This window comes from Dendronephthya gigantea, unplaced genomic scaffold, assembly GCF_004324835.1.
Source record: "Dendronephthya gigantea isolate DGI-Jeju-01 unplaced genomic scaffold, DenGig_1.0 000034F, whole genome shotgun sequence".
NCBI lineage: Eukaryota > Metazoa > Cnidaria > Anthozoa > Malacalcyonacea > Nephtheidae > Dendronephthya > Dendronephthya gigantea.
In genome coordinates, this window is record NW_021163044.1 from 376,836 (window position 1) to 391,752 (window position 14,917).

General features: G+C 39.5%; 1 protein-coding gene across 1 annotated transcript in view; it reads right to left on the reverse strand.

Moving 5' to 3' along the window:
- Nucleotides 1-14,917, reverse strand: part of LOC114525552 (microtubule-actin cross-linking factor 1-like) — a 44,626-nt gene that overhangs the window by 15,757 nt on the left and 13,952 nt on the right. The window contains 18 exon segments of the mRNA XM_028546937.1: nt 2-748; nt 751-1,086; nt 1,089-3,611; nt 3,735-3,912; nt 4,029-4,355; nt 4,426-5,115; nt 5,317-5,604; nt 5,708-5,995; nt 6,068-6,277; nt 6,391-6,711; nt 6,826-7,173; nt 7,421-7,753; nt 7,938-8,216; nt 8,331-8,648; nt 9,589-9,915; nt 12,184-12,267; nt 12,796-12,888; nt 14,132-14,377. Of these exon segments, the coding sequence (XP_028402738.1) occupies nt 2-748; nt 751-1,086; nt 1,089-3,611; nt 3,735-3,912; nt 4,029-4,355; nt 4,426-5,115; nt 5,317-5,604; nt 5,708-5,995; nt 6,068-6,277; nt 6,391-6,711; nt 6,826-7,173; nt 7,421-7,753; nt 7,938-8,216; nt 8,331-8,648; nt 9,589-9,915; nt 12,184-12,267; nt 12,796-12,888; nt 14,132-14,377 (7,936 nt within the window).

A 14,917-nucleotide genomic window follows, 5' to 3' on the forward strand; every position in this document is an offset into this window, starting at 1 on the left:
TCAACAGGAGCTGTTTCTGTTGGTGTGATGAACTCTGATACTGTTGGCAAAATATCTTCTGGTTTCTTTGCTTCTACTGGTTTACCATCAATTGTTATGGTCTCTGGTTTTACTGGTTTACCATCAATCATATACACCACTTCTTCTTTTGGCTCTCTGGTCACTGTCTTTTCGCCATTCCTGATGACAGTTCTGGTAATTATTGTTCTGACAATGATCACTCTCACAACTCTGCCCTGGTCATCTGTGAACTCTTCAACTGGTGTTCCTTGGTCTAATGGTATGCTTTCATCAAATGGTAGACTTTCAACAGGAGCTGTTTCTGTTGGTGTGATAAACTCTGATATTGTTGGCAAAATATCTTCTGGTTTCTTTGCTTCTACTGGTTTACCATCAATTGTTATGGTCTCTGGTTTTACTGGTTTACCATCAATCATATACACCACTTCTTCTTTTGGCTCTCTGGTCACTGTCTTTTCGCCATTCCTGATGACAGTTCTGGTAATTATTGTTCTGACAATGATCACTCTCACAACTCTGCCCTGGTCATCTGTGAACTCTTCAACTGGTGTTCCTTGGTCTAATGGTATGCTTTCATCAAATGGTAGACTTTCAACAGGAGCTGTTTCTGTTGGTGTGATAAACTCTGATATTGTTGGCAAAATATCTTCTGGTTTCTTTGCTTCTACTGGTTTACCATCAATTGTTATGGTCTCTGGTTTTACTGGTTTACCATCAATCATATACACACTTCTTCTTTTGGCTCTCTGGTCACTGTCTTTTCGCCATTCCTGATGACAGTTCTGGTAATTATTGTTCTGACAATGATCACTCTCACAACTCTGCCCTGGTCATCTGTGAACTCTTCAACTGGTGTTCCTTGGTCTAATGGTATGCTTTCATCAAATGGTAGACTTTCAACAGGAGCTGTTTCTGTTGGTGTGATAAACTCTGATATTGTTGGCAAAATATCTTCTGGTTTCTTTGCTTCTACTGGTTTACCATCAATTGTTATGGTCTCTGGTTTTACTGGTTTACCATCAATCATATACACCACTTCTTCTTTTGGCTCTCTGGTCACTGTCTTTCGCCATTCCTGATGACAGTTCTGGTAATTATTGTTCTGACAATGATCACTCTCACAACTCTGCCCTGGTCATCTGTGAACTCTTCAACTGGTGTTCCTTGGTCTAATGGTATGCTTTCATCAAATGGTAGACTTTCAACAGGAGCTGTTTCTGTTGGTGTGATAAACTCTGATATTGTTGGCAAAATATCTTCTGGTTTCTTTGCTTCTACTGGTTTACCATCAACTGTAATGGTCTCTGGTTGAACTGGCTTACCATCGATGATATATACCACTTCTTCTTTTGGCTCTCTGGTCACTGTCTTTTCACCATTCCTGATGACAGTTCTGGTAACTATTGTTCTAACAATAATCACCCTGACAATTCTGCCCTGATCATCTGTAAACTCTTCAACTGGTGTTCCTTGGTCTAATGGTATACTTTCATCAAATGGTAGACTTTCAACAGGAGCTGTTTCTGTTGGTGTGATGAACTCTGATATTGTTGGCAAAATATCTTCTGGTTTCTTTGCTTCTACTGGTTTACCATCAACTGTAATGGTCTCTGGTTGAACTGGCTTACCATCAATGATATATACCACTTCTTCTTTTGGCTCTCTGGTCACTGTCTTTTCACCATTCCTGATGACCGTTCTGGTAATTATTGTTCTGACAATGATCACTCTCACAACTCTGCCCTGGTCATCTGTGAACTCTTCAAATGGTGTTCCCTGATCTAATGGAACGCTTTCATCAAATGGTAGACTTTCAACAGGAGCTGTTTCTGTTGGTGTGATGAACTCTGATATTGTTGGCAAAATATCTTCTGGTTTCTTTGCTTCTACTGGTTTACCATCAACAGTGATGGTCTCTGGTTGAACTGGCTTACCATCAATGACGTATACCACTTCTTCCTTAGGCTCTCTGGTCACTGTCTTTTCACCATTCCTGATGACAGTTCTGGTAATAATTGTTCTGACAATAATCACCCTCACAACTCGGCCTTGGTCATCTGTAAATTCTTCAACTGGGGAACCTTGATCAAATGGTACACTTTCAATCGGGATTTCTTCCATTTGTGGCTGGACTTCTGCAATGGAAGGCAACAGTTCTTCCAGTTTCTTCGGCTCTATAGGCTTGCCGTGGAGCATTATTGTTTGGGGTTCAACTGCGTTACCATCAATGAGATAAACCACTTCCTCTTTTGGTTCTTTTGTGACAGTTTCTTCACCATTTCTGATAACTCTTCTGGTGATAATGGTCCGAATGATTACGATTCTTACAACTCTTCCTAAATCATCAGTGAACTCTTCAACTGGCACGCCTCGTTCTAATGGGAGTTGTTCAATTGGCGTTACCTCTGACGGAGTTATGGCTTCAACTACCGTTGGTAGAAGATCTTCTGGTTTCTTTCGTTCAAGAGGCTTGCCTTGAAGAATGATGGTCTCTGGTTGAACTGGCTTACCATCGATGATGTATACGACTTCTTCTTTTGGCTCTTTGGTCACTGTCTTTTCACCATTCCTGATGACAGTTCTGGTAATTATTGTTCTGACTATAATCACCCTCACAATTCTGCCCTGGTCATCTGTAAACTCTTCAACTGGTGTTCCCTGATCTAATGGTATGCTTTCATCAAATGGTAGACTTTCAACAGGAGCTGTTTCTGTCGGTGTGATGAACTCTGATATTGTTGGCAAAATATCTTCTGGTTTCTTTGCTTCTACTGGTTTACCATCAACAGTGATGGTCTCTGGTTCAACTGGCTTACCATCAATGACATATACCACTTCTTCTTTTGGCTCTCTGGTCACTGTCCTTTCACCATTCCTGATGACAGTTCTGGTAACTATTGTTCTGATAATGATCACCCTCACAACTCTGCCCTGGTCATCTGTAAACTCTTCAACTGGTGTTCCCTGATCTAATGGTATGCTTTCATCAAATGGTAGACTTTCAACAGGAGCTGTTTCTGTTGGTGTGATGAACTCTGATATTGTTGGCAAAATATCTTCTGGTTTCTTTGCTTCTACTGGTTTACCATTAACTGTAATGGTCTCTGGTTGAACTGGCGTACCATCAATGATGTATACCACTTCTTCCTTAGGCTCTCTGGTCACTGTCTTTTCACCATTCCTGATGACAGTTCTGGTAATTATTGTTCTGACAATAATCACTCTCACAATTCTGCCCTGGTCATCTGTAAACTCTTCAACAGGTGTTCCTTGGTCAAATGGCACAGTTTCAACCGGGATTTCTTCCAAAGGTGTAATAAATTCTGTCAAATTTGGCGAAAAATCGTCAGGTCTCTTTGGTTCAATTGGCTGACCATTCACGATGATTGACTCAGGTTTGACAGGTTTACCATTGATAAGATATACCACAATTTCCTGAGGTTCTCTGGTCTCTGTTTTTTTACCATCTTTAGTTACAGTTCTGGTGACAACAATTCGGACGATGATAACTTTAACAACTCTACCATGATCATCAACAAACTCTTCAACTGGAATCCCTTGATCGATCGGTAGGCTTTCCAACGGAATTCCTAAAACAGAGGGATCCGTTTGACACTTGAAACAACATAAGGGAGGTTAAAAAATAGGCAGATGGGATGAAATAGTACGATAATCATAATTCAATAAATGTATTATTAGATCAAGACCTTTACCTGCCAGAACCGGTTCCAGTTCCTCAGCAGACACCTCAGGACTCTCTTCCTCAGGCTCCTGCTCGACTACTTGCTGTCCTTTGATTGTTATGGTTTTTGTAACATACGTCTTTCGCACAATACGCTTCACACGTCTTCCTTTTTCGTCAACATATTCTTGTATTTCACCCGGTTCATCCTGAAAATGAGAGAACAGCATTCGATATCATTTTATGTTGATTCATGTAGTTCACGTATTAAACATTTAGGCATTCTGCTTCACTTTGCCTTATTTCGCCGTGTTCATTTACTTACACTTGAATCTGGTTCCCTTGCAACAAAAACAGGAGCGTCTTTTTCGATTGGTTCAGACACCTTGGTCTTGACGCCATCTTTAGTAACGTGTTTCGTTACCAATGTCTTTCGGGTTACCATGGTGACTTGCTGTCCCTCAATGCCTTTAATATTCTCAACATGAACAGGTGCCCTCTCTGGGCTTGTTTCAAACTCCAGATGATCTTCTGGGACCACTGTGGTCTCCTGAGGTTCCCCGAGGTTCCCATTTACCACAGTTCTTGTTCCAACTTTCTTTGTTGTTATTCGTCGAACTGAACGACCATCTTGGTCAACGAACTCGTCAATCTGAAACACGAGAAAGATTCAGTGTGATATTTTCCTACTGAAACAACAAACAATCAACAATAAGTCCTACCTTATTTGGTTCATCCATGTTGGGATATTCATTTGACTTCCTCGGACCAGCCTCCGCATGTCCCACGCGGCTTTTCTTCACCGTTGTAATCTTAAACGTCAGCGGATTCTCTTTATCGTGCATGCGTACACTGACAGTGTTTTCTTTTGGCTCAGCCACCTCCAAGACGTTGGGTTTAAACATAAATTGTTCGTCAAACTCAGGCAAGGTGTAGGAACGATCAACAGTCGATGGTTTGATTATCTCTTCACTTTTCCTGGGTTGTAATCCAAATACTGGTTTAGCAGGTTTCGCTTCAACAGGTTGGACAGGCTCATCAGGTTCGTGAGATTCATAGCGACGAGGTCTGTCTGAGATTTCAACTGGTTCCCAGTCTGGTAGATCGACTCGTCTTTGTACACGAATGACACCTATACGTTCATCAACTGCTGGCCCACTTGGCTGTTCATCTTCAACGACAGGTTCCTCATAGATTTCCTCACGGGGCTCTTCCACTCGTTCAGGTTTACCATTGATGATCATCGTACGAACTTCCACTGTCCTCCTTATAACTCGCCTCATTTTCCTGCCCTGTGAATTGACATACTCTTCAACCGTTTCTTGTGGAAGCTCGGGTTCTGTTTCCACTTGAGGTTCAGTGTGTATTGGGATGTCAAATTCAATTGGTATGAACTCCTGGTTGATTGGAGGCTGAAAGAAATCACAGAGTAAAATAAGATAGAAGCTGCGGGCAGAGAGGTTTGTTTATCGCATTATTCACTTCAGAGGTGAGGTCCTGTGAAAGTGTAAGAACTGCTTCTTAGGGTATATACCACAGAGTACACTACAGAACCAAAGTTATGTCTTTTAAAGTATGTAACTTCTTTGGGACGTTTTTTCACGTTGTCTAACCTTTTCCTCAGCTGGAGCGTGGCCATTGGTGTGAACGACTGTACGTTTGATAACTCGGGTTATTTTCGTGCTGTCTATAGTCTCTTGTGTGGTTCGTGATGGTTCTTTTTCCTCCGGCATGCTGAGTGGACCAATTGTCTTTTTAACAATTCTCTTGATCTTTCTTCCTTGATCATCGCTGAACTCTTCCGGACCAACTGGTTTCGAATCATCACGCGGTTTCACATGCAGTTTGAATGGCTGGGATTCCAAACTGCTTTCACGAGATGATTCAACTTCACCAGGTACCTAAGACACAAGTTAAAATGATAAACTGTGTTTAATAAATTGCTGCCGAGATCTTTAGCAAATAGGTAGAAAAACAAGCACCAGCATTACAAATATACTCCACCTGCACACGCCTCACAATCCGTTTAGTAACACGCCTCACTTTACGTCCTTGCTCATCAATAAATTCCTCCACTTGTTCTTCAGGCTCGTCGCCATTTTCTGTAGAGTAGCCTTGTGTAGTGGTTGTTTTAAACACTGTCTTTTTGACGACACGTTTCACTTTTCTTCCCTGATCGTCTGTATATTCTTCTACATGTTCGCTTGTGTCCGTTGGTGTTGTATCAAAGCTCTCTTCAGGTAGTTCAGAGAAGGCTTCAACCGCCACGGCTTTCTTCAACAATTCTGCTTCCTAAACCAACAACATTTAGAAATTTACATAACCAGAATACACCGACAAATAAAACAAAACCAAGTTCCTTACTTCAGGTAAAGCTTTTCCTTCATTTACGTGGTTTTTGGTCAATAGGAGCTTCTCCTGAAACTCGTCAAAAGCTTTGCTCAATTTTTCTATCATTGTCAGAACAGATTGTGGATTTTGGTTACTGCTGTTCATGTAGTTGATGAGATTTTCGCCATTTCTTTTGAGATCTTTCATCATCAGCTTCATTCTCTCGTTCTCGATATCAATTTGCTATGAAAACCGAAATCATTTTTCAATTGTGAATTTGTAATTTTCAAGTACGTCCCACAATAGACTCGAGGGAACTGAACAAGGTATTTGTACAAAGCATAAAGATGAAGAACCTCAATTTTTCTTCTGTTTCCAAGCACAGTTCCTTCACCCTGCAACATTGCAGACATAGTATCCCATGATTCTTTAATCCACGAACTGAACATTCGAACTTCATTTCTGAACTGAGACATTGGTCTTTCAGCAGCACCAAGCAATCTGTCTCTGCGAGCACGAACTCGTTCCAACACAGACTCTTGTCTTTCCCGCAGTAGAGATATCTGTTTCTTTACATCTTTGCAACCCGGGGCATTCTCTCGACCACGAATTAATTCTTCACCAGAACTGCACGCGTCTTTCACTGGGGTAAAGTTTTCTACTTTGGCAAGCAGATTCTAAAATCATATTAGGAAGTTTTTACAACGAGGAACTTCAGGCTTCATCGCCCTAAATATAGACAATTGCGGAAAAGTGAAACCAAAAAGGTATGCACCCACATGCACACTGACCTCTGCAGCAACAAGTTGCTTCTGAATGGATGGAAGATCATTAGCAATGGCTGGCTGGTTTGCTAATGTTTTCTCACACTCATCCAAAAATGTTGATGCTTCATTTAATGTTGTGAAGTATTTATCTGCGTTGTCCAGTGTAGTTTCCAGGTCTACTCCTCTTCTTTCAATATCACGCCATATATTATCATAACGATCATTTAATGTCTTGAGATCACGAGTGATTGGAAGGTCTGGCTGTTTCATAAGCTCTTCCCCAGGCTTCGCCGTGATGGTGATAATTACTTTCCCCATTCCCATCAGCATGTCGATGTTGGCTTTGTATTTTATTGCCTCGTCTTGTAATTCCTTAGAAAAAGGTATTTCCAAATTAGTAAGCAACGATGAAACAGTGTCTATATTCCCTGGCCTTTCTCTATCAGATCTAAACCAATCGATCTGTAGATCTACTCTTGTACAGTACAGCCCTTCTTGCTAACGATTTAGTATCATTACAACAGGAAACCTCACTAAATAAAACCATCAAGAGTTAATAATGGCTTCGTATCGGTTATAAAACATTGCAACCGTAGTTGTTTTGTAAAAAATTACATACTTGTTGTTCAGACATTTGTTTCTTGATAGACTTTGGATCAATTCCAAATGGTGGTAAATTTATCAATCTTGCTTCAAACAATTCAAACCATGCAACAACATCCTTTCTTGCTGTATGATATTTTATCATCTGTTCCCGAATCTCGTTGTATTTATAACTGGCATTCATGAGCTGCACTGACAAATCCTGCCAGTCTTTATTCAAGCTGTCTAAACTGCTCACAACAGGAGAATCTTTACGGCGAGGATCCTTGTCTAAGGTTAATAATTCATGAGCACTCTGGTTCACTGCTTGAACTAGTGGTACACGAGAGTCGACCTCCTTTTGAAATTTCTGCAATGAAAGGAAACTAGCGTTAGAACTCGTACCACTGTCGGTTGCATTGCTTGCGTTGTAGTGTTGTTGTTGTCTTCTAGTAAATGTCAGTTGTTTGTGTTCTGGATTGTTATTCGTTTTAAGGTAGTTGTTGTTGTGTATCTGTCAGGGAATTTACCACAAATTATGCAGACATACATACCGACAAATTTTCTTCAAAGACCAAAAGATCACTTGTCAACAGTTCACCCTTTTTAAGTCTATTTAGTCGAGTCACAATCCATTCATCAAACTTCTTCGCTGTTCTCACGAAAACCGTCGTGATTTCAGTGTACAAAGTTGTCGATAGCGTCATCACCTCTCGCCACGTGTTGTTCACATGATCCAATTTGATGTCTTTTGCTTTCACCTTCTTTTTGCGATGAAGTTCGTTGATTGCTTCAACACTCGGACGATGTCGGTCGATGTCGTGTTGAATTATCTGTTGAAAATAATGTTTTCGATTATTCTTCTGGACTGGATTGGACTGAACAAACTCACTTCACTCAGAGCGGAACTCATTTCCTTTGAAAGCGTTTTAGAAGAACAACAATACCTTAAATTGAAGTATTTTATGCTGATGCATTTCAATGTCTTCTTGCAAAGGTCTGAGTCCCTCCAATTTTTTCTTAACTTCAATCAACCATCTCAATAAATTCTTTGCATCTTCTTTTACCGTCTTCGTCGTCACAACGGAGGTCTGGAGCTCAGTGTCGTATGACGTCATTGTCGCCACTAACTCGTCATAGCGTTCGGGGACGGTTTTTCTGGGCGCCGCAGCGGTGGCCTGGGTACTGGATGTTGGAACATTGAGGCCGGCGACTTTAATCGCAACCACTTCAGGATAACGAGCATGAGCCTCGCTTTCTAAGGACTGGAAACAAATGAGAATCGTGAATGAGTTATAAATTAGAATGTAAAGTTTCGGAGACAGGAGTGAAACCTTACAGCAGGTGTCCCCTGACTTATTGCCAATCAAGAGGGAAGCTAGATGATACTTTCAAGAGACTCCCGCTGACAAGATAAATCGTCTGACATTACAATATCAATATAGACGCAATTCAAGTCATTCAACCAATCCGTTTCCGGCACAATTCCGTTTCAGTATTCCGCGATTTCGTCCACTCGTGACCACACTACATCTACACTAAATCTCATCTCTGAATCAACAGGTTGTTTTTTGAAGCGTAATCTAAGCTCATGCAGTTAATTTGTGTTCGCGCCTCTTGCCCCATTGTTTCAAAAACAGAATATTGTCAACACTTAGGGTATTAATTCGCTTCACATGTGCGAGATAAAAAAAAGCAAATTATGGTAATACGATATTAAGAATTCACGGAGAATATTGAATTCTAGAAAGTATGACATAGCATCAAACGGATTGTATTTCACAGCAAGAATTCCTAGATTGTTTTTTTATTTCTTATTGACAGGAAATTCGCAGGCCAGTATCAGAGACAGGTCCTGTTTTGACTGCTTATGACGGGAAAGGAATGTTCCAGCAGGATACTTGATATTATGTAACCTACGTCGTAGACCTCTGAACCCGTAAAAAAAGCAACGTATGGCTTATGAGGTTACAACAACTGAAGCAGATACGATGAAACCATGGCAACCATCCACTCAGAACATTCATTGTGAGGGAGAAAGGAAAAAAGTTATCGAAAAAACAGTTTGCTGAATACCGCTCGCGCAAGACCAGTCAGAAACCTGTGCGTAGTTTTTTAAGCAGAGCTTCTTGCCAGAAATCTATGCGTAGGAAATGCTAATTAGGTGCGGTATTTTCTGTCGTAATATGATACCATAAACCATACCTTTAATTCCTTTAGTTTCGAATCACTATCCTCGCCATCTTTTCCACTAGGATTCTGCATTATAAGCGCAAGTTTGTGTTCACAAGATGATAGCCACGGGAGAAGTTGATTTATCTTGATGTGATAATCGCGCAACTGTAGCCACGACTGATTCAAAACTGATCCTTTCTCGGACAACAAGATCAACAATCTGTTATATCGTTCGTTGATATCTGATAGTTTATTCTCTAGTGCCCAGGATTGCTCTTGTGCGTCTTTAGCAACGCCTTCGAGAAGCTCTGGTTTTTCAACCGCAGTGACGTAATTCTCAAGTTCCACTTGAAAAAGCTGGAAAAAAATAAAACAGAACGTTACAGTAGAGGCTCACCAGTATTAGAGCTGTAAGCTTGTTCACCTTGCATGCGTTTCCTGCACTCCGCGCTCAACCATGTGGAACACATGTGGCTGGTGCAATCAGGATTAACACCGCGCTCCCTGGTGATAGGAAGTGAAATAGACTTGCAAATTTCCCGTTTTGCATCGTCTCATGCACAGCCAATTAACAGACAATATGCAATGTTCGTACATACAGCAATATTATGAGCACCAAATACACGCATTAAATTAAACAAAAAACGAAAAAAATCTTTGGGTTTTTATGATCGTGTAACACGAAGACCACGAGATTCTGGTTCGATCTCCCAGTTAAACAGGTTAATATCCTGTTTATTAAAAATCTCTCAACTTTCATTGACGTACTTGACAGTTTACGTATATCATATGCAAGGAATCATCCCTACCATATATAGATAGTCTAGTGACTCTAGTCTAGAGCCTTCCTGAGCTACGAAATTCATACAATCAAGAAATTGTCTTAAATTCATTCTTGAAATCGAGCTGAAGCGCATCACTCAATGGTATGAATCAAAATGGATGAAGTCATCTGATAGATCTCAATCATACGATACGAATATAAATATATACTAACATATATGTAGATATTCCAGCGAACACGGGGAACACTCAGCCCAATACTAGACGTTACATATTTTGTTATCAGAAATAGATATCATTATAGCACAGTTCCGTTGTGAGTCCATGCATCAATGTTACAAAACAAGCACAATGTCACAAAAGTAAACTGCTTACACAGATTTCAAAACATTGTAAGGAAAAGTCACGACATTGAATATTTTAAACAGACACAACCGAAAGATAATTGCAGGGTATAGCTACTTACAATAGAAACAAAGTGAAACGAAATTCATGAAACATATTCACCTCGAAGATAACAAAGATCGCTCTATCCTCACTCTTATTACGCACTCTTGCTCTGACTGAAGTTTCTTTACGGATATATTCGATATTCTCCAGCAGACAAAGCTATGATGCTATTGATGCGAGAATATTCAAGACTGAGGTATCAATTTGCAATTTTTCGTGTTTACACTGATCATTTCCGACTAAACCAAAGTTTCCTGGCGAGGAACCATGTTTACTTACCTACTATTGACAGCTAACGAGCCAAAATAATTTTGCTGGTATCACTAAAGTCCTTAGGATGTCACCATGTTTAACTAACACCGCATGTGATTAAACCTTATTATACATGCAATTTCTTGCTACTTAATCACTTCAAAGAGCATCTTCCGTCAGATTAATCAACCCGTACTGTTCTCATTATTTCTGGTACAGTCTTACGCTCATGACTGACGTCCTAGCTCACAAAACATGGCCGCTATATTGTTCTTTATGGACTATTCTAGATTCTGCATTTCCTTAAAGCCTCCAAATGTAAATAACTTAACAAGTAACTAAACGTCAGGTAATGATCTGGTTTAAATAATGAACAAAACCTAATGTGCTTAAAAGAATAATACGTAGGCACAATATCGCAATATCTCAAACTTAGGAGATGAGCAGACGTCAATATTTTAAACCATAAATATTTGAGAAGTTTATAGACACAGTTTTGTAGTTAAACAAAGAACGGGTTCAGACATATTTCGAACGAGAAGACGGTGGTCGTTACGAAACCCAGGAAGACCAGATGTTCCCTCTCTCAGTACACGCAATGGCGACAGCATGCATGTCAGCATATGACCTGCGCCTTTCTCAAGTATATATACTATATTCACTCATTATTCAGAGTGTTATTTTTGGTAAACTATGCAAGTGATCTGGTCTAATATGTCCATCTTCTCCTCAACAACTACCTAAATTCCTTAATTTTGTTTCTAACATATTTCTGAAGGACAAATTAACTCCGGATAAGGATTAAAAAATTCTAAAATCATATAAAAACAGGAATTGATCGACACTTTAATTAAATGGAATCTCTATGGAAACGGTGAAGAAAAATGAAGATTCAGGGTGATAATTTCAGACTGATTTATGCGAGAACACAGACGTCAATATTTTGACAGCTAGAAAAACAAGATGGTCAACTTTCAAAGATCGAGAAAGACAGTTGTCTCAAAGTGTGTAATTAAAGTCTTTACAAAATATATTGACTTGATGTTTAGTGGTGAATACATGAAATGAAAATATTTGCTCACTCTACGACTTATTTTTCAAGTTGACCATCATGTGTAGCGAAAACTCTGTCCTTCTTACCTTAGCTTCGTGCAAGAAGACCTCTCCGTTGTGATTTACTTCTTTCAGATCAATTTCATGTCTTTTCACATCAGAAACAAAATCCTAAAGAATCGGAAGTATGAATAATTAGGCAATAATAGTTTCCTGCAGCTAATATTAATGCAGTATGCAGACAATGAACTTCTTCCAGAAGGCTGTAAAACACAACTCTACAAGTACAGCGTCTGGTGTATCTTTTCACAAGAGATGAACGTGTGATGCCCAAAAGAAATAAAGAATTTCCTCTCAAATATCGAACAGTTCTGCACAGATGTTTAATTAATATTGAGTTGCATCTTAAGACTAGGATTGCCTCTTGGGGTATATTTTACCACAATGAGAATTTAGCACGATTAGACTTGATATTCGCAAGAATGTTTGAATGAACTAAATTAGTACATATCACTCTGCTACTTCGCCGTAACGTTTTCTTAACGAAATCTTCAGAAATCAAATTTCTCTGTGCAAACCTCCGCCCCCCTGTGACCAAGAATCCTGATAGGAAACCAGCCTTCAATTTCCGTTTAGAGGAATTTTTGTATAACCTGGGCTCTACATAGTCCAGACGTGTATTGAAGTCAGTGGTGGTACCTTGTGACGTGCCATTCTATCCTCAACCGTATCTAGATCTGAGCCCTCGGTCATTATTGCATCCGCTTGCTTCTCCGCACGACCCAGCCATGCCTATAGAGCGAGACGTTTGAAAAAAACAAATTTAAGTCATCAGTGAACTGGGAGCGGAGTTCTTCTTTGAGACAAAATCACTTAATAAAATATGAAGTGCGTTTGAGCCATCCTCTATTATGGTTTCATCAATACTCGTGTTTACATTGTTTCAAACGGTTTCACAAAAGAAACAGTAAACCATAATTAATCTAGATTTTTCCATATTTGAAAATGACGAAGTGTTATTTTTCTTCTTCCCAAGTAGTCGTTATTAAACGTCTTCTGATTATGAGTTCGTCAGGTGGGATTAGGTTGTTCAGGCTTCAAGTCACAAAAAGTAAATAATCTTTTTATCTTCCCACGCTTAGATAGTTGCATAATTTCTACTTAATAATCCAAACTCTTGTCAAAATAATCGTGAAGTTCGGCTTCAGTTTAGAGGTAGTTAAAACACTTCCCTAGATCTTGTCTAGAAGGTGGAACGGAAAGATTGTGAAGCGAAATATTTCTGAATTATTATTTCAAAGATTGACCTTTAATCTTGTACAAACAATGATCTCGGTTTGGTGTTTAAGCGGCTCGGTTCTTAACAGGCAGAAAAACAAACAAAAACACCCATTAAGCTGGGAGGGTGAAGTATCGAGTTAGCGCACAATCATATGACATTTAGTAGCATGGGAAAAAGTCAAAAAGAATGGATAAACAGAACGATTAGGGGTCCCGATACGGTGCTGTGATTCTGCCCAAATGCAGTGTTTTTTTATAAGACTTGAGGCTTGTAGCCAATCAGAACACGGAAAGATTTCGCTAGGGATAAAATCGCAGCAAGACTTCCGAGTCTTGAAGGCACTGGCTATATATGCATAAATTAGATTCACGATTTTTGTACAAATATGTAATAAGAAAAATATAATGCCACAATCTCAATGGTTAATGCCACTTGAAATGGCACAGTAAAACTTGTTTCACTTTAGTAAATGCGCATTAACACTGTCTAGATGCAAGCTGACGTTTCGCGTTTAACACATTAAATTTGCTTAATACTGTGTATTCGAACAAGGTTCAAAAGGAATTCAATCGTAATCTTCCCTGCACCAAAGCCGATTAAGCTGTGGCCGTTCTTTTGTATTCAAAGTCTGATAAGACACGAATACAATAACCTAGTGATACAATTTTATACTCATGATGATCTGGGAGGTATATAACGAGATTTGAAAGGGATACAATAATGACAAGTTTAGCAATTAAGTGCTCTACTTACTACAAAAGGATGAAGAACTTCCTCAAACGATGACAGTTTCTCATGAATCACGACCAATCGTCGATAACGATTATCAGACTCTCGTTGTAGCCTCATCCATCTTATTTCAAGGCTAACCATTTTCGTATCGAGTTCAGCACGGGCAGAGGTCGGAAGGAAGCTTGTGTTGCCTTCCAGAAACCTACGACCTTGCCGTAATGTATTCTCTACAGGCTGCTGGCTCGCTAAGACATCTTTGGACAGTTTCTATCGGAAGGAAAATAAAAATTAACCAACCTAGCTGCCATACTTGGCTTCTTGCTAGCCCGTTCGTTACCCAATGCCGTATATTCTTGTCAAAACAATGCTTCTATAATAGGATATGAATAAATTACAGTCGAAATTTAGATGTAAAACACGAGAGGAACCGCATAGCATGTCAAAACTGTGTTTGTTGACACACTTTAAACTCAAGAATGCATCAAAAACATTTTAAACTGACCTTAATCCTTGAAAACCGATTAAATTAAAGTCAAAATTATTTTCGTGTTTCAGAAGAAGATTTTAAATGTGAACTATATGGACAAGCATCAGTGAATAATATGTATATTTTTAAGGGTTCAGTGGAATATAAATTCCAAGGCCAAAACCAACATTCTAGATGTGCAACAGTCTCTAAAATATGACATGCATGCGTGCAGCCGCGTGACTGCACATCTGCCCAGACAAAGAGTTAAATATTATGAATGTATGAAGGACATTGTCCCGCACAGTATTGATTTATTATGTTGTGAAAATTATAAGTAG